A 23,283-nucleotide genomic window follows, 5' to 3' on the forward strand; every position below is an offset into this window, starting at 1 on the left:
GAGAGAGAGGAGAGAGGGGAGAGAGGAGAGAAGGGGGAGAGAAGGGCGAGAGAGGGGAGAGAGAGGGGCGAGAGAGAGGAGGGGGGGGGCGAGAGGAGAGAGAGGGGAGAGAGGAGAGAGAGGGGGGAGAGGAGAGAGAGGTGGCGAGAGAGAGGGGAGAGAGAGAGGGGACAGAGAGGGAGGTGAGAGGAGAAATAGAGAGGGGAGAGAGAGGGAGGGGAGAGAGGATAGAGGGGGGGAGGGGGGGAGAGAAAGCAAAGAGAGAGGAGAGAAGAGAGAGGGAGAGGAGAGGGGGGAGAGAGAGAGGAGAGAAGAGAGGGGGGAGAGAGAGAGGAGAGAAGAGAGGGGAGAGAGAGAGAGGAGAGAAGAGAGAGAAAGGGAAGAGAGAGAGGAGAGAGGGGTTAGAGGAGAGAGAGACGGAAAGGGGGGGAGAGGAGAGAGACAGGGAGAGAGAGGGGGGGAGAGAGGGAGAAGAGAGAGAGGAAGAAAGGAAGAAGAGAGAGAGAAAGGAGAGAGGGGAGAGAGAGAGGAGAGAGAGGGAGCGGAGAGAGTGAGAGGGAGAGAAAAAACAGTAGCTTTCTATCAGATGAAGAACTTTGTGTTGTTGTATTTTCTTGCCATAGTGATTATTGCATTAGCCACTATTGCAATATATTGTGCAACCCTTTCACTTCATCTATGTGGATAATTATAAGTGTCTATGGTTCGGCTCCGTATCTCCTCAGACACATAACATGGGGTTGCCTTTCTTTAGCTAATAGGTTGGAAACATTACTTCCACTTATGTACGTTGTGTACGCATCACTAATCATGTGCCATGGATCTACAGTGTGGGAGAGTAACAGGTAGCCTATTAGTCAAAAAGCGTTGCCTCCCTGCTTTTTGTAGTGCATACTCATTCTTGGTTTTAGAAGCACAATTTTTAATGAATTGTCTCCAGTTTGTCTTTATCTCTGGAGCTGCCTGCGTTCACACTTGGCACACAGCACAGAAAAATTGGGACTAAACTAGAACTAAACCTGGACTAGACCTAATTTTCTTTCAGTCACATTGTCAAATAATAAACTAACACTGGGGCTAGTATGTGACCAGTTTTATCAAGGCAAACCCTCTGGATGTAATGTGACAGCCAGACAAAAAAGAGAATATATTAATTTAAAAAATGACTTAATTTTCAAAGTTCACATTTTAAACACGTACAGAATAATTCACAAATAGAGTGAAATATGAACTGACAAACTAATACAAGCAGAATCACATTTCAGAACATGTTTGTACAGATCTAAACTACAAGGTTAGCAGTTTTTATGCAGAATGAGAGGATGTTTTGTTATGACACTGTGGTACATCGCCTTTTTAATTCTCTAATTCAGCCCTGCCTAAACCAGATCTGGAACAGGACCAAACCAGGTCTATCAGGATTAAACCGGGATCAAACCAGGGCCAATCAGGACAAGTGTGAAGTGTCCCGCATGTGTTTCGCTGATGTCCCCGTGCTTCCTCACTCCTGTGCTCCTGCAGTGGGCGTGTGAGTGGGGGAGTGTGATCGCAAAAGAACAAGCGTTATCAGGCCAGACAGAAAAGACTGTTTAGAAGAGGGAAAGATTTAGGTTCTGAAGAAGAGCTGGGAGATAGAACAACATTGTATCATGATTATTTTTTTCTTATATGAATCTATTTTGTCTTAGTTTAAAAATTGTCTTGGAAAATAAACAATACAGACTTTTAAATTACACAAAATTGACTCATGTGAGCTTTAAGTCATGTTTTAACACTGTTACCTCATCAGAAATCTGGAGTAGTGTTTTGTTTCATTCACACATGTTTGAGTAACCCTTTATTATTAATCTTTTTAAATCTCCAAAGCTTAAAATGCTCTGTTCCACCTTGTGATGTCATGAAGAAGTAGTTTTCAAGTTAGCAGCTACTTTTTACCTTTAGTTCAGTAGAAATTGGCAATTACAGGGCTGAAATCATCCAAATGATTCTATTAAAAGTGTATGGAGTTTCTAAACATTGTGGAGCACTTCCTGTATCACCACATGACATCACAGGGTGGAACTGAGTGTTTTCAGTTTGACAGAAGTCCTGAATATGCAGTGTTTGTGTGTTAAACAGATATGGACCCTTTAACCATAGTCATTTAAAGGTGCAATAGGTGACTTTAGAGTGAAAGGTTCCCACCTGCTTGTCTCTATGGAGATATTTTTTTCTAACTGTGAGGGTCATCTCTCCAATGATGTGACCTGGTAGTGTCTTCAGTTTCTGTGAGTTTCATGTCATACTTTGGAACATACCACACAAAGCAATAACATCTCTGCGGAGCCAAACACGTGGGGGGTACTTATAAAAGTTACATGATCAAATTTCTACCTTCAAAGCCAGTGCTCTGCTCCAAACCTCGTGCTTAGACTAATGATTGGCTGTAGGCTTCTTGATTAAAAAGACCCATTGACGATTACAAATGACTGAATCTCAATCTGGAATAAATCCTTGTAATTGCACAGCCCTATTCTAAAGCTACTGCTAATACATTCGCTGGAGTCAGGAGACATTGAATACACATTGACGGACAGGTGTGAATTGGAGGCGCCGTGCATGCCTCTAGCCGTGCTTTATTGATAAATCGATACTCATTAAGACGTCTTGTCAAGAGTTGATGAAGAATACCTTTTAAAACGTCTCTTTTAATCGCGCTCATTCAGCCGGTACGCTTCCTTATGATCAAAATGTAGTCTTCACACCATTGTTTCTATCTAGTTTTTCTTGGTAAAAGTCTACAAGTACCGAAGTTCCACCAGACAGTCCGGGCCCTCGCTTAGATAATTGAGGTGGAAAGAAGCCCGCTGGTTTGTTGTGAAAAATGGATAGAAAATTGCGAGGATGAAAGAGGCCAGTGGGTGGAGACGGATGAGAAGGCAAAAGATATGACCAGCTTGGATTAGTTCTTTAGACCTGTCTAGTGGGGAAGCCTCCAATGATTTCTTCCATTGATTATTGATAATCGCACCCACGCACAAACCATCTGGTTCGACGCTTACACTACTACATACAGCACCGCTTTAAAATGGATACTACCCTTCAGAGATATTACTGCCCGTCATACTCTAGAACTTATGTCTTATATTTATGGAGAAATCTAATAGGCTCGGATCACTTTTCATCAACGGAAATATGTAGGTGTATAGATAGCACGTTAACGGCTTTGTAAGACACTTTAAGCCACAGCTGTAAATGCCATTGTATTATAGGGCTGCACAAGTTTGAAAGAAAATGCAATTGCGTTTAGATTTGTGATATATGTTGCACTTTATAAACGGCTCATTAATATTTGATAGAAGACTGGAACAGGGTTGTCAAAAGTAGCGAAAATCAGGTACTAATCGATACTAGAAACTCATAATAGCTTTAGAATGATCCATATAGAATACTTCATAGAGTATACGCCCATGGGATACACTATGGGACTTACCTGGAAGACTGAGGGATACACAGATATAGACCACATGGTAATTTAAAAAGTACTGTGCTTTAATGGGGAAAATTACATCGTACTATCTAAAAAAAAGTGTGTTTCTCATTATATTTGTGTTATCGGAATTGGTATTAAGAATATTGAGAGTGGAGTCAATTCCTTAGTATTGAAATCAAGTTTGAAATTGTAAAATTATGATTCATGACAATGTTAGACTGAAATATGAACCAATAAACTTCACATGTTTGCAGAGGTTTAAACTATAGGATCAACAGGATTCTTTCTATAAAAAGCTTTGTCCAATCACTTTCACTTGTGCTTTCAAAAATAGAGATGGAAGAATGGACCTAAATATGGCGGCTTGTGTGAGTTAGCTGGGATAAAGGCAAAAGATAGACCAAGAAAAACATAGTTCGTGACTGTGGGTGTAGCATTGAGACACTTTGTTACTAGCAGGACTATAGCTCTCATTCATGCTTTATCTACTTATCGTGTAGTTCATTTTACTAACAAAACCTCCCCCTACAAAGCGTGTATCGAGAACTCAGTGAAAACGAGTTGCAAATTAAGTTCCTCTTTATCTTTTCTTCCTCCTCTGGCATTGGTGCATTTTTCCAACCCTGTAAATGTCAAAAAAAAATCTCATTCGCTAAAAACAATTAGGCAGTAGAATGTAACCGGATAATTTATGCATTTGCACAAAAATTTATTCTGAAATACAAACGATATAAAGCCTCAAGTGTTCCTAATCTTGATTGGTTGTTTTTGTATTCCTGAATTTGATTATCACACCTTCAAATAGAGGACAAGAGGCAGTTTGATTATAGTGTATTTTCATAATAAATACTAAAAAGCGTAATCCACAAACAGCTCATTTACATTAGTGTTTTGACGCATAATCGTACTACTCAACGCTAAAAAACTGCACATTACAGCTCCATCAGTACGTAACTTTTCTGGTCTTACACCTACTTGTCGTCATGGAGATGTTACTGCTTTAGAATGTTCCACAGTGTGTCATCAAACGTCCATATTGCATTTAAAAATCAACGGAATAAACATGCATTCTTACTGTCCTCACCCTTCCACAGATCTGACCTGTTACATGATCTGCTTGGTCCTGGTAAATGGTCTGGGGGTGATGTTGTTTAAGTGTCTTGCCAAAGGACACAACAATATCGCACCGCTCAACCGATGAGGTTTTAGGTCGAGAGCGGGATTTGAACCAGCAACCTTCGAATCACCGCACAAACTGCTACTTTTTCCCCTTTACCTGCTTCTCTCTATTCGATATGTTTCACGTGATATTGTGCAAACTTTCCAGACAAATCAATAACATCTCCATGGAATCAAACAAGCGGCACAACCCCTCAACAGAAAAGTTCCACAGCACGCCTTTAACAGTATTCCTCTTACATAATCGTCATAATTCCTGTAGCATGTGTGATGTCATGTGAAACCCAGCACGACACACTTAACACTGAACCATTAAGTTTAAGACCTCCCTTTAGTCTTTTTTGGTCCAGGATTACGCCATTAGACCCCAGACCTTGACTTCTTTTAAAATGGCAACAGTAGTTAGCACTTTACTCAGAACATTTTATGACTTGCTGCTATTATTGTTTTTATTAGATGAGAGTTCAAACAGACAGGGGATTTCTAATGTAACATATGTTTCTATCCGAGAATAACATCTGCACACTTGGGACCAGAATGGGGCTGGCGGTGGTTAGATCAATAGATTAAACTTCTGCTTGTGTGAAAATGACTTGAGCTCAAAATAATGACATAGATTTGAGTTGTTTTGAGTAGTTTTGATCTTTTTGGATATTATTCTTAAATTAAAATAGCTTAAATGAAATAGTATCGATCTGGAATTGAGCACATTTTCTCAGTGAAACAGGCCCTATTTAATAAAATGTGTGATTGCATAGTTAATTCACTCAAAACAAGATACAAGTAAGTCATTTTAAGATAATTAGGATTTAATTTAAGTTTTTTTTATGTAATTCAAGCATAATTTTCTTATACAATAGTGAGATATTTCCATGGTCGCCAGTCAAAAATCTAAACTTAACACCAGAATCATGAACCATTCAAAACTAGCACTCAAAAGCAGATGGATATTTTGAATACATTATCTGGTTATTCATATTTTGCAGTGTGTCTCTCTGTTCCACGTGGCTCTGTGGCCCCTGACTGTGCCCTGTGTTTTAGGCATCACATGCTGTTTTCTATTCTCAGTCCATACACAGCTGTTGTCCACTTCACTTGTTACGCCGACGGAGGCCACACTTGATGCTTTGACATACAGATGGGAGTTGGCAGTGCGGGCGGGGCGGGTGTTACGTGCTGACCAGGAGCTGATATAGGACAGGCGTTAAATAATCAGTAATAATCATAAGTTACAAAACAGGCAGAGGCAGAGGACCTTTTACCTTTCCGTTTTTGTCACTGTGGGGTGCTTAAAAGTAACTTTTCTGGTTGAGTGTCCTTCAGAAACATCTCTCTCTGTGGTGATTTTATTGCTATATCTGAGATGTTATGCACACAGACTGTATAAAGAAGTGGACTAAGGTAGTGTGATGTCATCCATAGCATTGGCTCCGGTGAAATGAAGCTCATCGAGAGTATCATAGCAACCAAAGAGCCAATCCAAAGTGAGGCTGTTGAAGGTAACGCCCCTTCCTGTCCACACCGCTGTCAATCAAACCTATTGCTAATGCGAGTGGGAGCGACCTCGGGGACAGAAGGCGTCCTATTTGTCTGTTAATAATGTTCATATCTTGATTTACGGACACAATAGTGAAATAAAAACACCCGGATCGTGTAGAGCGGAACAATTTAAGACCAAAATGACGAGCCTGACAGCAGCACGTATGGAGAGAGGGGGACAAGTTTTCAATTGTCATGATCCGCACTGTCCGCTCCTGGTTTTCCTCCCTGTGTGCTCTTCCCCCTCCCTCACCTGCCTGTACCTGGAGCTGGGCGGAGCTCTCGGCTCCTCCCGCACACACCTGCTCTCCATCTGGCTAATCACCACACCTGCCATGGATAAGAGGAGATGGGGGAAGACACTCGGTGCGAGATCGTCTGTTTGGACTCACCCTGTCTGTGCTGTGTTTGTCGTCCTCACTTGTTCCTGTCGTGCCTGCGTTCCTGTCATGCCTGCGTTCCTGTCATCCCTGTGTTCCTGTCGTGCTCCGGCCCTGGATGTCTCCTGCCCGCTCTGCCCCACGCCCGTCTGGTCTGCCTGTCGTCCTGTGGTCCCTTCATGTCCCCGGTCCCTGTGTTTCCTGTGTTCCTGCTCACCTCCGGATCACCCGCTGTTCGTACTTTGTTCAATTGTTACAATAAATACTGTAAATCTGCCCCGAGTCTGCATCCCTTGGTCCGCTACACACACCCGTTACGACATCAATAGAAAGTGAATTGGAGCCAGTAAGTGCGCTCATGATCACGCCTTATTTGGTACGCCACGGCTAGCAGGTTAGCTATGTCCATTTATATATACAGTCTGTGGCATTAAACTCAGCTATCTCCATGGAGACAAGAAGACAGCGCCACCAGGCCAAGTTACAAGTAAGAAGATGTTTTTCAAGCTATTTTTGAGCAATAAATCCTTGTGTAATTGAGTGAATACAAGATGGATAAGTTTAATGCCATCCTTTGAAACATTTCAGCCAAAACAATCAGACAAATAAGCATCAGACTGACCACAAAAGTTACATAGTGCACCTTATTTTTACATTAACAATACTGTTTTCAATAGCTAATGACTACAATTAATACATATATATATAATCCTGTATTATTTATTATCTAAAACAAGATAATAAAAGTGAAATGATATTTAAGTCTTAGTGATAACATTGACTAGTAACTTCAATATCCACATTTTTTCTACCTACAGTATTGTAACCTTTTTTCTGATGTCTTAAAACATTCCATTCAGAGTTCACATTTAAACTTGTCTTGAAGCAATATTGCAGCCGTTACTCATTCCGTCCATTCAAACTGCTATTTTATTTCAGGCGTAATTAATAAGTGAAGTTTGCTATGAATTTCCTGCACCTGTAACATTTGAGTGATACATTTGTTTTTAATATGACTGGAGATCACTGCAGTTTGAGTCCCACACTGCCCTGTTTTCCATTCACCTTCTTATGGATACTCTTTGGAGGATTGTTCTGTTCTTCACAGATGTATTTTAAATATATCTCCATCACCCAGGGGGGGTCATGGCCCTCCCAGCAGGCTCACTACATCGTCCCCGGTCTCCCGTCACAACCACACTCTGTCCCTCTGCTGCAATCTCTTACCTATGACATTTTTCATAGACATTTAAAGACGGTGTGGACCTTTAGTTGGCAATTTGCAGAGCCTATAGTAGGTACTGTACAGAATCGTCACATGGTTATTCCACTGACATATTCTCTAAAGGAGACATCAGCATATACATATTTGTCCACACATAGCCCTCTTCATCATATTCTTCATATTAGGTGGGCGATTTTCGCAAATTAATTTCTCAATATTTTAACATATTTTTTCCATCCAACAAAAATTTGCAGAAATTTGCAGGTAAGGTGTGAACACATACACTTTCACAAACACCAAATGAAAACGGTAGTCCCATTTCAACTGAGACTGCACCTGAAACTAAACCAGGACTAGAATAGGACCAAACCAAGTCTACATCAGAAACAAACAGGGTTCAAAACAGGACCGAACAAGTACAAGTGTGAACACATCCTTCATCTGAATCGCACCTTATCCTGTGTGTCCATTTTTCTATTATACCAGATACAATTAAAGCTGCAGTATGTAACTTTCTGGATGAGGGTCTGCTGTCTGCTTGTATCCAACAAGATGTCACTTTGCTGGGAATGTTCCACAGTATGGCGATAATATCCCCATGGAGACTAACATGTGACGCCCCCAGGCCAAGTTGCTCACATGCATGTTTAATTGAGTAAATCCAATTTAATACCAAACTGTGGAACATTCCAGGCAAAGCAATAACAAATCTATGGAAACAAATATGTGACCCTCCACCAGAAAAAATACTGTCCATTTGCACATCTTCAAAACTACAATACCAATATTTTTCCTACATAATGTATTGTATGTGGCCCTCCAGTGTGAGTGAGCATAGTCTCTAAAGGAGCCATCAACCATCTCCTCTCTCTTCCCCTCACTGCTGATCACAGGCTGCAGAGGGAGGCCAGCGCTCCCCTCGGGCCTATGCCGCCTAACAGCTACAAATATGTTCATTTCACTCAGAGTAACAAGGCTACACTACCTGCCACCGAATGTGTGAGCGTGTTGGTACACATGGGTGGATTCATGTTGCATCATCTTCCTGTAAACATTTACGTCAATGAGTCTGGGACAAATCCTCCGTGGATACAGCCATAGATCAGTGTGTATGTGCTGATATTGATAGCTACCAATATGTAAGTTTATTTTCTTAAAACACCAATTTCATAGTATCGTTTGGTCCAAGTGTCATGCCAAGGTTGATCTTCAGAGGTGTTTTTTTAAACATATTAGCCAATTAAACATGTAATACAGACATGTCAGACTCAGGCCTGTGGGGAAGATTTGGCCCTCAATATAAATATATTTTGGCCCGATGATATCAAATATGTATTAGAGTTGGTCCGCCAGCAGCAGCACCAGTAAAGCGCATGCACCTCTAATACTACAAATCCCAGAATGCTTTGCAAATGTGTTGGCGCCGGCCCCCTCCACTTCTGTTGACATTCATTAGCATCTGCTACCCGTCGCCTCACTCAAATTTAATCCACCCCTTCTGAAAAACATGCAGAGTTTGTTGAAATTTTTCAATAAATATTTAGTTACACTTAGTCACAGTTTTTAATTTTGACTCTCTGTGAATTTGAGTTTGACTGATGTAAAAGGATGACATTAAAATGAGGTAGCTGTTTACACAAGCATTATAAAAATACATAAAATTATAGTGTATCTTGTCCAAATAATCACTATGTAGATGCTAGAACTAATACTAAAACTTTTCATCTGAACAAGTATCACATAATCACATAACAAAATGTAGGGGTGACATCCCAAAAAATGTATACCATGATTTTCTTTAAACCAGATTATGATTTAAATTTTATCACGGTTTATGTAGACTTAGTGTGTTTATAATGCATTTAAATAGTGGATACATGTGTTTGCTTGTTCTGAGAGTTCATACTTCACTATGATCAGTTCCTTTATATTGAAATCGAATATGAAATTTTAGTATTGAAATTCAGTTTGTGTCCCATATAGTTCAATTTTGAAACATTTTATTGCAATGTATCTATTAATGGAAAGCCTTGTTATAAATTTAAGATATTTGTCACTTTAGAGTCACAGTATGTAACTTTTTAGCCAAAGAATTTAATAAAATATAGCATGTTTTTTTTATTTTTTTTATTGTATCTATTGCGCTGAAAAACTTTGTAAAACGTGCATCCTTACTCTGAGCAGACTCCACAAACCTGACTCGTACCTACATTACGAATGCATGGTTTTAACTTTGTTTTCCAAGGTCTCATACAGATGACATACCGCCTCCAGAAAGTTACACACTGTACCTTTAACAGCCACAACAGCATTCGTTATTGTCTAAAAAAATTCACATGTAAGCGTCCCTCGTGTTTGGCCTTGTCATATTAAGTGCCTCTAGACGCACCTGCCACTATGTACAAGCTCACATTTCCCTTTGTGCTGATTTCATTGAGCGAGCGGAGCTGTAATGGCTCGTGTTAAACTCTAATATATTTGTGTGTCCGTGTGCACGTGTGTTGATCCTGCCGAGGTGTCTGTGCGTCTCTGTCTCCTGCTTGTTACCCTGGAGACTGATTGCGAGGAGGCAACGTTGTGACAGCGAGAACCCCCCCCCAAGGCTAACCCATTACCGCATGTACACACCTGCGCTTACAGACCAGTCCAGAGTCCAGACCAAAGCACAGGGCCAAGATCAAGCCGACGGCCGTGTGTGATGGTAGACACGTGTATTTGCTCTTGTCTGTGTCAACATAGGTGAGACCGGGACAGTTGGTGAACAAACTCTATTCTTGGGTTTCATATTGAGGACTTTTTACCGGACAGGCTGCGTTTGTAATGTAGAATAATGTGATACTGAGCTAGCCCAAAAAGAATTATCACTTTTTCTTTCTTTTTTTTTTACCTCATAGTGATCCATTTTCATCCCGGGGCCTGGTCATGGGGGCAGCAGTCTGAGCAGGGATGCCGAGACTTCCCTTTCCACAGATTCATAGAGACATAGTTCCTTCAGTGTGTCCTGGGTCTTCCCCTGGGTGTCCTCCCCCACAGCGAGGTGCACAGGAGGCATCCGGAACAGAGGCCCAAGCCACCTCAACGTTACTTAAATAACAGCGTGAACAATCTATTTTGTGGCTCAACAGTTTTCACGTGTAGAGATGGGACAGTAAACATAATATTGTGATAAAAAGGGTCGACAATAATCATTTGTGGGACATTTCGTATAATCGTGAGAATCGCAAACATAATATCACCAGAACGTGCAGAACAAACCTGCTTTTCCGTGTCGATCTCTTCTAGATGATTGTTGTTTCCACTTATAATAAAGTACAACGCTATAACAGAACCTTTTTCATAATATTAAAAGTATACTTACTCTAACAGACAACTTTAATAATTAATGCGATATAATCATTAATCATAATTATTTTGGCCGTGATAATCGTGAAACCAAATTTCAATATCATCCCATGCCTATTAGTAAATTGTAGAAGAAAAATTCTAATCTTTTACTGTGGATCATACCCGGATGACTGACGGATTACACAGACTACATTTTCTTTGCAATAATGGGGACGTTTTTTTATATTTTTTACAATCAGAGTTGAGCTATAAATAGTCGTATATGTAACGTCTGTGCTTCAAAATGTGTCATTGTAACAGACAGGCCTAATGCACAGCCCTGATTTCTTGTCAGAGTCTCAGATAGAGGGCAGTGACCTACATAATTCATGTTGTTGCCTCCATCTTAATCTTGAATTATGAGCTGTTAAGAATATTGTGATGTCAGATGAACCCAGTCTATTAGCCCGGCTGGTCTATTGGGTCTTGGAGTTCAGTGATTGAACTGCAACTGCTCAAAAGCTCATTATCACGGCTTGATTTCTGCCAAAGAATTGATCAAAACATACTAATCACCCAAACACAGTGAGGCAGAAGGAGGAGAAGCTCACAAAGCCATAATAACAGACAGGCACACGTTTTGGTGTCTATCAATATGAGGGATTGCAGGCTCAGTCCTATTGTGTTTTAGGATTTTAGAATTTAATGAATTAATGAATTTAATAAGGGAACAAGAGCCAGATTTCTCATTGTTCATGTTCATTACTTTGTGTTTTTATAGGGATTTTCAACAAAGAAAATACACAAATTTGGCACTTGATCACCTATATTAGAGACTAGGCCCTTGTTCTTGCTGTATTTACCGTATCATAGTAGTTTAACTGTCCACATTTCCATTAAATAATATATCTTTATAATGTTAAAAACCCTATTTGCAATTATCTGTCACATTATGATTACCCCCAGGAAGATTAGCTGGCCCTCAGGTACAGTTAATATATAAACAAAAACAAACATATTCATGAGTAGGAGTAATAGTTAAAGATAAAGCACTTAATCCTCACTGAAAAACAACCGCGCTGTGCTATTCACATCATTTGTTTCATCAGCACGCAGGTGAATGGCTGTTTCACATAAACAACTTTCCTTCACTTCAGAGCAGGGTCCTCAGTCGTTGCCAGGCAACCTGACAGTAGTGACAAGACAACAGGACGGCCCAGCGCGAGGCTGTTTAGAGACAGTTTGTCCAGATTGAGGCTGAAAACTGCTGCGATCAATGAATGGATCCATCAATTAACAGCTTTCAGATGACATCCCACTGTTGTATTAGGCCTATAATGTTTACTGGACATGAGGACAGGGGAAATGTACAGTGTTGCTTCTGTACCAAATGGTGAATACCCGATTCAGTCTGATCTCAGAAGCTGGACAGAGTTGGGCTTTGCTCATACTGGGATGGGAGACCACTGGAATACCAAAGTGCTGCAGTAGGTGGCAGTCTTTGTGGCTCTTTTGTTTACTTTTTAAATTATTTTGGACAATGTTACCTCTGTGCTGTTGCTGCCTGCTTAGATGACAAATTCTGCTAAAAATGTCAGCTTTTAGGATCTGACAACAATCAACATACATGATATTCGACAGTGAATACTTGTGGAGTAAACATGTTTTTGGTTTGTCCGTTGCCGTGGCTTTAAACACAATCACAGAAACAGCCTCAATTTGCATAAAGAACAGCTCACTATTGACCAAATGCAAAATAATCTTCAAATGCTATCCACCCCTTCCAAGTTAAACAGGCTGAAAGGTAAACAAGCCCTTATGTGGTTGATGCAGTGGTGGAAAGAGGCAGTATAAAAGCCATATATATGTGTGGTAAAAGCATCTCTGAGAGCTACAGACACAAGCTGAAGAATAGGAGCCAAATATTTCCATTTACCAGGCCGAGTGTGTTTAAACATATGCCGCTGGAGTGTGCCTTTTACTCATTAGCACAACAATGTTGCCACCTAGTTTGCTTCAGTGAGTACAAATGAGCTGCTGTAGCCAAGCGGAGACAGATCGACAGGGAGCGCACTGCAAAAAAAGAAAAAGGGAAAATCTAGGCTGGTTCAAATGACTTGTTTTCAGAATGTAAATCTTAATTTGAGACGTTTTGAGTAGTTTAGATTTACCTAATGAATTGTAATTACTTCCCTTGTAAAACAATGTTTTTTTAAATTCCAGCACACTATTTTTTTAAGCTAAGTTATGGGGTAGGACAATTGCACTTACACGTTGGCAGGTTTATTTTTCTGATTTATACCGAAATGATCTTGAAACCGGTAATGTTAATGAATGAGTTACATTGATCATCGGTACTCAAACTGTCAAACAAAGTGCAACCTCAGAAATCTTTCCAAGTACCACCGGATGTAAACCAGGTCTGTAACGACACTTTATCAGGTCTAAACTAGGGCTAAACCATTTCTAAATAATACATACATGATATTCAACAGTGAATACTTGTGGAGTAAACATGTTTTTGGTTTGCTCGTTGCCGTGGCTTTAAACACAATCCCTGAAACAGCCTCAAATTGCATAAAGAACAGCTCACTATTGACCAAATGCAAAATAATGTTCAAATGCTATTCACCCCTTCCAAGCTGCACCACCTTAAGAAGCGTTAATTGAGGTCATAAGCGGAAAGTGTAATCTAGTCAGAAATACTCCAGTACAGATAGACTTGTGCTTTAAATGTATTTTTGCAGTGTGTGAAGTGGGAGTGAATGGCAGCTCCAGCTTTGTGCGAGCTCAGAGGAAATCAGTGCTGAAGATAGAGAGACTTCCCTGGTGTTGTGCAGTGGGCTGTATCACACAGATATTAACGGCAAATGAAAACACTCACCTCATAGTGGCTCCCTCTTCAGAAACACACTGTACGTTGACTACATTCATTTGGTGGTCGTGTACTGTAATATACATATCTATACATGAGTTAAAGGGCCCGTATTACACTATTATTACATTATTATTATATTGTTTCCTTATCATAAACAGACCTGGAGTTTTGTTTTGTTTCATTCACACATGTTTAACACACAAACCCTGCAGATTTAGGTTGAGTTCTATAAAAATAAAACACTCTGTTCCACCTGGTGATGTCATGTGGTGATACAGGAAGTGCTCCACTGTGTTTTTAAACTCCATACACCTTCGCTGGAATTGACAATCTGAACTGAACAAAAGGTAAAAGGCAATTACCCAGTAGAGATTGGCAATAACTTGAAAACTACCACTTCATGACATCACAAGGTGGAACAGAGGGTTTTGAGCTTCGGAGAGACAGAATAATAAACCATAACAAACAAAACACAAATTCAGGTATGTTTTTGATGAGGTAACAGCATTATATCACAAGCCAATTTTGTGTAATATAAGAACTTTAAAGGTGCACTATGTCACCTGCTTGTTTCCATGTCGATGTTATTACTTTGCTTGGAATATTCCACAGTATGGCATAAACTTTTACCTCCATGGGGACAAGCAGTAGATGCTACCAGGCCATGTTACAAGTCAGATCTGGGGAGTTGACCCTGCTCAGAGTAAGGTATTTCAATGTATTTTTAAACAATAAAAACTACTGTAATATAATAGGCCGTTTGTCAGCTTGTTAGATATTAGATACTATGCAACATGGGGGAAAAAAATGCATAGCACACTTAGATGGCTGATGTCCATTTTTTTTTTTCTTATTCTGCAATTATGTTTCATCAAAAAGCCTTCATCTGATCTTTTTTAATTTTTTTTTTCTTTCTTTGGACCACAGTACAAGACGTGTGCTGTGAAACATATCAGGAAAAGCATTCAAACCTATAACATCTCACTTAAAGTTAAGGTGTTAACTAAATAAGTCCAAAGATTCAAAGACTATTACATCAAAACTGGGACTAAACCTGAAACTAAGCCTGTACTAGACCAGGACTAAACCAGGACTAAACCAGGACCAACTCAAGATTAGGGTCACCCCAGGACCAAACCAGGATAAGCAAAGTGAAGATTACTATTCTGAATTAAAATAACTCATGTGGATAATCTTTTTTTTTACAACGTCTTCTGGACTTTCGACTAGTTCTGCAATGTTTGTTATAATCCGTTTTTACAGCTGTACCAAAACATGTAAAACTCACCAGAGCAGCCCATTATCAGATGAGATTAGCAAACCAGACAACGTGTGAATTTTCTGGTGTAAAGTTAATACATAGATATTTCACAAGGCTCTAACTTGACACAATAATGTGCTTTATTTTCCACCAGGCTAACCTGTAATCTATATTCATGAGTCTAATCATGTTCTAGAGGAAAATGGCTAAGTAACGTATTGAAATTCGGAGTACAAAGCTTGCATTTAACGGGACATTACCTTAGAAGCGTGTCGTCATGGCCCATAACTCCACCCCTCACTGCAAACGCGTTATTACAGATGTGAAACTGAAGCACCATTAAATGGGATTTTCTACCTGGTGTTGGTTGTGAGCGCAGAATTTAAGAGTAAAGTTTAGAGTTTCCACATAAATCCAATCAAATTAATAATCAATCATTTCCGCCACCAGTGATCTGACCAGAACTGAAGAAGCGGCTTGGATGAGAGCTTCCGTCCTACAACTTTTTGTCCAGTTGACAGATTTGAATTTTCTTTTACCTGATACTTGGACGACTGAGGGATTACACAGTCTTCCTCTAAAAATATTCTGTCTTATTACGTCTAAAACCTGCTAACCCAGTCGCTTCAACCTCTACAAACATGTTCTGAAAGCGTGTGATTCTTGTATTCTTTTAGCCTCAAATGTTAATGCTCCTGGTCATGTTTAATGTTTTATGCATATGACCAGAATTCTTCTATTAAAACAAACAAACTGCATCTCCAATCGCAAAAGCTTAATATTAAGACTAGAGATATTTGGATTTTTTAGTGTTGGCCTTAAATCTACAGCAGAGGTCGATATTTTGTTTTGGTCAATATGCTGCCTAGAAAATACACACAAAACTTTTATTTGAACTCTTTAATATAAAGAAATCGCTGCACAAATCGTGACTACACAGCTCTCTTAAAAGGTAAAAAGGACTTGAGGGAGAGTTTGCAGTAAATTTAAATGACATTATTTGGGGAAAATAATTAAAATTGTCCCAACATCCATCCATCCATCCCAGACTCCCAGACTTCCTTCACCCCAGACACGTCCTCCAGCTCCTCCGGTGGGACCCCAAGGCGTTCCCAGGCCAGCCGAGAGACATAGTCCCTCCAGCGTGTCCTTGGTCTTCCCTGGGGCCTCCTCCCGGTGGGACATGCCCAGAACTTCTCCCTAGGGATTTGTATTGTCCCAACATATAATATCGGCAGAGTTTATCGGTCATCGGTTGCTCTGGATTTTAAACAATCGGCATCAGCTATAAAAAAAAAAATCCAAAAACATATCAATCAATCTCTAATTAGGTTAAATCACAACTGCATATTTTTCCTAAACTATAGAGACTGAAGAAGCAGCTTGTATGAGCAGCAAAACGTCTTCACTCAAATAACTTTTTGTCCAGTTGGCAGTTGATTTTTCTTTTACAATGTTCAGCGTTAGTAAAATGCAGAGAGCCCTCAGTTTATTCAATATGGTATTAAACTCATCTCCAAAGCAAACACTACAAGCACTTCGCCAAGATGTATGGAGAGGCCACTCACAGAATGCATGTTTCTGAGCGATAAAGAACAAAAACTGACTGAATAACTGCAAGATAGACACGTTTAATGTCATGATCAATCCAGGCAAAGCAATAAGTTACATCAGGCATACCCAAAGTCCGGCCCGGGGGCCATTTGCGGCCCGTGTAGAAATTTCCACTAGCCCCCAGCCTCTGGAATAAAAATAATTATGTGTGGCCCCTCGCACTGTTGACCAGTGTTAAAATACAAATGTACAAGCAATATTATATTTTACCAGAAGATGGCAGAATCCGAGCCGTGCTCAGAGGCCGCACTCTCACTGACTTTTATCGCCAACTGGATAAAGACAGGTTTAAAGAAATTCAAACCTTTGCTACGTAAGTGCTGAGTTTGTTTGGGTTGACATATGTGAGAAGACATTTTTGGTTATGAACTTTAATAAGAAACGTGCGAGGACAAGACTAACTAACTCTCAACCTTTACTACGGTCCAGATCTCAGTTTCACCCTTCACATTAATACAGGCCAGTTACTTGTTCGACTTCTGAGGTGAATAAATTCTAAAATCTCTGAATTTATTTTATTGTGATTATCAAAAACACAGTTTAAATGTTCGCTTTTCATATTTATAGTCTGTGTATCATTCATTTTGGTTGTGAAAGGTGAACGTCATTTGCAATAAAAAGTAAAAAAAATAATTAAATAGTTCATTTGCATTTAATATTAATGGTTCAAAGAATGATCAGGCCAATGGTCGGCCCCAACACATTTTCACCACACCAAATTTGGCCCTCTTCGCAAAAGGTTTGGACACCCCTGAGTTACATAGTGCCCCTTTGTAAGTCTATGTTATTATAATCACTGGCCTTTTCTCCAAACCGTTGACATCGCTTTATGATATGGTCTTGATCGATGACTGCTATGATGTAATCTGATAATCTCCCTTTATTTGCGACACCTAAATTGTAATAATTGGTTTGAAGTGGACCAACCGACCAAACCCCTGACAATGACGTTTATGTCGAGAGCGGGATTCGACTCGCCAACCTTCGGATCAGAGGATGAACACGACTGAGCTATTGTCTCCCCCGATGTTTATTATGTTCTTTCATCTTGAATAGGCCCGAATAGACATTGACATTTTTGCTGTTGTGCATAATATTTTTGACAAGCTGTGAATGCTCTGATACAAACCAAAAATGACAAGGACAGGCAATATATGTTTACATAAGCATAAATTGCGTGCAGACTACGCGTATTGCTGTTCATAAGAGCTGTTCAAAATCAATACACTTATTTTCCTATTGTCTGCCGTAGTTAGTTTTTGTTGTCAGCTACCTGGCAGCCTGAAGCATCCTCGTTGCTGTGGTAACCTGTATTTTTAACATGCACGCTGATTTAAAATGGAGATTTTTTTTTTTTTTTCTTAAGCCATGGCTGGGGGTGTCATTTCCTATCTCTGTTCTGCCTCTTCAACCATGAGATTTACTCCTCAGCACATCTCCTCCTCTGATCTCCACAGCCTTTATGCAGAGTGCAAATGTACGCGTGCATAGACTGAGTAAAACAGTACAGGTCCAGAGGAGGTGAGAGGGTTAAAAGAGTGCGATGAGCTGTATTGATTTAAAGTTCCCCCATGCATTGATTACGAGAGGATTTTAAGCTTCACCGCCGAGTTCTATTGACAATCCCAGGCCGCCAACCACTTATGCTCTGTGTAGGAAACTCTGCTTTATAAATGTCCATTATTATTATTACCATCGTAAATTTCAGACAATTGAATGCACCTGAATATAGGCCACACAGGCTAAATTTGAAAAGAAAATACACTTTGTACATATATAAGCCGCACTTGAGTATAAGCCGCTTGTTACAAACAGGTTGTAACGTGAGATATTTACTCAGAAAGATGGTGAGTTTTAATTTAAGACATGCTTTTTTAAACCTGCCTGAATATCAGCAGTACGCCATGAACATACCTGCAGTTTTAGAAAATAAAACACCACCAACACGGGCCATCTGCTTTTATTTCCTGAAAGCTCTTGTCGTCTTTTTACGTTCACTAAGTTCTTCCCGCTGCTACCTCCAACGTCACACCATCGGTTCATCAATGCCAAGCTTAGGTGCAGTGGCTCTTTTTCCTTTTTGATGTCAGATCCATTGCCTTTAATTTAAAAGCTGCATCAGCTGCGTTTCTTCGCGTGTTTCCCATGATGAGGGTGTGCGCGTGATGGGCAAAATGACAGTTCAAAATCAAAACTAGTGTATTCTTCAGCACATAATCATTCTCCTGTCTGTCTCACTTTTGCATTTACTGCTAGAGAGTGCCCCCGGTGGCCATTAGTCAGTAAAAATCTATAAATTAGCCGCACTGTTGTATAGGCCGCAGGGTTCAAAGCGTAGAAAAAAAGTAGCGGTTCATAGTCTGAAATTTACAGCACACATTTTCACAACTAGGGATGTTAAGATGATCTGGTTAAACGTCCTATACCCGACTTTTTCCCATGTATTTGAGCAAGATTTCTACCCCAGTACCATAGACTTCATATATAAATGGACATAACTAACCTCCTGGCCGCCACGTTCCATATATGAGGCGAGCGGGGGTGCACTTCTGGCTCCCTCGACTCCAATTCACTTTTTAAAAACTGTCGTCCCTCTCTCCGTAACTGCTACTGTCAGGCTCGTCATTTTGGCCGTAAAATGTTCATCTTAACCCGCTCTACCTTTTTATTTCACTATTGTTTCCGTAAATCAGGCGCCTTCTATCCCCGAGGCGCAAATCAACTATAATACACGCGGCTGGAGTTCGAAATATGGAAATCGGCTCCAAATTTGCCCCCAAAAACTGCTAGCCTCGATGAGCTTGACTGGAGCCAAACAATACGGGTAACATCACACTCCCTTAGTTCTCTATGCCCAGTACAGATATATTTCACAAGTAGCTCTTGAGGTCAAAATAAGTCAGCATTTTACTATCTACTAATCAGGAATTGCTCATTAGCATGCTAGCTTTACTGCCACAGCTAAACTCCGCTCTCTGACAATTGTGAAAAGCGCTAAGAAACTCATTGTAGTGAATAATCGAGATGCTCAGAATGTATAAGTTAAGACAGGAATAACTTTGGACGACCGCGAATCGTTTACAGCGTGCTAGTTCTGTTTTTCACGTTTTTTAAGATTGTAAAAACCATGTACAGCGCCTTGAATAATGAATAACTGTGATAATTCAGGTCACAATATTAACCTTATTCAGGAAGTTGCTGCCATTAGCATTCCGGTTGCATGATTTTGCATAAGTCTGCCAAACTCCAAAGCAAATAAGTTGTATACAGACAAAGCCATTTTCAAGCCTCCCAGAGAAAGGCGTATTGTTGACTTGTTGGTGCACATAAACACTCAACATTTTACATGAATCGACCTATTTTGCATAATGTTTTTGCTGCAAGACTTTTCTCTCATTCTCTATTGAAATTAATGCATTCCACCTTAACTCGCAGTCTTTAACGCGGTTTAAGACTAGACTGAAAAACGATCTCATCTCCCTGGCATTTAATACTAGCGACACAGGATATGTTGGTGTTTTATTGGCGTTTCATTGTTCTTTGCCTACGCGTCGTATTATCTGTATACTTGTTTTTTGTTGGGTTTTATGTGCAGCACTTTGGGCAGCTGAAGTTGTATTTAAATGTGCTGCACGAAAACAAAATAAAACATTGAATTGAAATGTAAATCACAACAGAAATGCAGGTTCGTAGCAGCTGGAAGTGAAAGTGGGCTGTCGGTGTAAGGTGGATAGTTGTAAGACCCCAAAAAATAATCATTGTGACACATTTAGATGTAAAATAAGTCAATTAATTTCAATGCACACTCTTTAAAAGTGCAATTTTATCTGTTTATGCCTCATTAACTTTGCTTTGTTACTCAGAAAGATTGACGTTATGAAGCTAGTCACGTACTAAAGTGTATTTAAATGCAATGTGAATGAAAGAGAGCTAAGGGTTTCACTGTTGTTTGGTGTCAATAATTGTTCAAATTTCATATTGCGACTGAAATCCTACTTAGTTAATACCAGAATTAATACATTTTCATGATCAAAAAAAATCAGATAATGACAGTAATCCGATAACCCAATAATTAGAACAGATTTTTGCTGTGCCCAAGAGAAATCTAATCCCCTGGTGACATGTCAGTTAATCAATGGACTTTTAGAGTAATTGCCGTATTTGGAACGCAAACGACTAATGAGTTTTAAAATACTTCTTTCCATCTTTAAAGGGCCCATATTACGCTGTTTTCTGATCTGTTATAATGGTGTTTCCTTGTCACAAACAGACCTGCCGTTGTGTTTTGTTTACACATGTTTAACACACAAACCCTGCATCTTTCAAACAGAAAACATTCTGTTCCACATTGTGATGTCATCATGTGGTAATACAGGAAGTGCTCTATTGTGTTTTTAAGCTCCATACACCTTCACTAGAATAATTTGTATGATTTCAAACCCTGGAATTGCCAATCTCTACTAAACAAAAGGTAAAAGGCGTCGTTAACTTGAAAACTACCACGTCATGACATCACAAGGTGGAACAGAGCATTTTGAGCTTTGGAGATGTCCATAGACTAATAATAAAAGATTACTTAAACATGTGAATGAAACAAAACACAACTCTAGGTATGATTTGATGAGGTAACAACATTATAACACAACTAAAAGCTTGCAAGAGTCAGTTTTGCGTAATATACTGCAGGACTTTTTACATTTTCGCTTTCATTTTTGTCTTTGCCACATAATTTTTCCAGTTTTTTGCATACTTTTCTCTGTCAAAACCAGCGCAGGTGTGAACAATAAGAAACAAATCAGATTACCTGTACTCACATCCAACTTTTTACATTACATTTCAATAATCTGATAACTCCAGAAATCAGGTAATGGTCAGATTTTGGTGTGCGTTTAACCACAGCCAGAGTGAATATGCTGCTATTAGTTTACAAGTGGTAAGATTTGTGTCTGTGTGTGTTTCTCCACAGAGCTCCATGTATTCACTGGCCTTGAAGTGTTTGATCAGCCTGTCCACTGTCATCCTCTTGGGGCTCATAATCGCCTATCACGCTCGAGAAGTTCAGGTAAGGCACTCTCGCACAAAAACACGAATCGAAGCCTGTTTTGCGAGCTAGGTTGTTTTTGCCGGAGTTGGCCTGTTGTGGTCTCAAAACTTTGCAACTTAATAAATGGTCGCTGCGTTTCATTAAGTTCTGGCTGTAAAAATATAGTGGAATTATGCATAGAGTTTCTATTTTGATTTATTATGAGATTAATCTGAGTTATTTTCTGGCTTTGGATCAAAAGGTAAAGCAAGTGCAAAGCTGTAGTTAGAGAGCAGTCCCTGGGCTGTATTCATGGATTTCAGAGTGATGTAAATATTGCATTGTTTCCACTGCAATTAACAGTTCAAATATCAAGTATTCAAAATTGCGCCGTTAACCAGGAAAACTGAAACCCATGAATAGTAAAAGCTTTTTATCGAATATATGATACGAGTTACTTAAAGAACCCATATTCTGATCAATGTTTTAATGTTGTTTAATCATCTAAACATGTCTAATTTACACATCCTGCATATTTAGGCTGAGTTCTTCTCTCAAACAGAAAACACTCTCAAACATGATGACATCACCTTGTGATGTCATCATGTGGTAATACAGGAAGTGCTCCATTGTGTTTTTAAACTCCACACACCTTCACTAGAATCATTTGGATAATTTCAGCCCTAGAATTTCTAATTTCTACTAAACAAAAGGTAAAAGGTAAGTGTTAACTTGAAAACTACTGCTTCATGACATCACAAGGTGGAACAGAGCATTTTGAGCTTTGGAGATGTAACAGACGTAAGGACTGAGGGAGGGGACCAAAGATTCAGACACGGGAAACAGTTCAGCAGAGTTTATTTGCAGATACAGGAATGTGAACGAAGGTTGACAGAGCAGACAGTTGGGAGGGGTGTCGCAGGTAGTGGCTCGCAGGGTCAGAGGCTGAGGTGCTCGTATCGGTCACGGAGAGGTGGGTCAGAGGCGGGGGCGCAGAGTGGTTCCAAGAGCGGGATCATGGTGGATACACGGATGAATAAACCGGAACATGACGTGAAGAACAACTAGAGGAAAAAAATTGAGAATGAGTTGCAGGGGTGTGTGGAAGGAACAGGAATCTCCGCCCAGCTCCAGGCTCAAACATAGAAAGAAGGGGAGAAATCAGCACAGAACACACAAAAAAACCAAATCCTGACACAGACTAATAATACAGTGTTACTCAAACCTGTGTAAATGAAACAAAACACAACTCCAGGTCTGTTTTTGATGATATAACAGCAGTATAACTTGGCTTAAAGCTTATCAGAGTCAAATCTGTGTAATATAAGACCTTTAAATTAGGGAAAATGAAGGAAGGAGTCTTTTTTTTTTTGGTTTTTTTAGATTCC

General features: G+C 39.8%; 1 protein-coding gene across 2 annotated transcripts in view; it reads left to right on the forward strand.

Moving 5' to 3' along the window:
- The window catches only part of kcnn3 (potassium intermediate/small conductance calcium-activated channel, subfamily N, member 3), a 98,914-nt gene that overhangs the window by 3,726 nt on the left and 71,905 nt on the right, over window positions 1–23,283 (forward strand). For both annotated transcript variants that reach the window (XM_033981754.2, XM_055228051.1), the window contains exon 3: window positions 21,839–21,934. In XM_033981754.2, the coding sequence (XP_033837645.1) occupies window positions 21,839–21,934 (96 nt within the window). The remainder of the gene's footprint in view (window positions 1–21,838; window positions 21,935–23,283) is intronic.

Source organism: Periophthalmus magnuspinnatus, chromosome 16 (genome assembly GCF_009829125.3).
Source record: "Periophthalmus magnuspinnatus isolate fPerMag1 chromosome 16, fPerMag1.2.pri, whole genome shotgun sequence".
Classification (NCBI taxonomy): domain Eukaryota; kingdom Metazoa; phylum Chordata; class Actinopteri; order Gobiiformes; family Gobiidae; genus Periophthalmus; species Periophthalmus magnuspinnatus.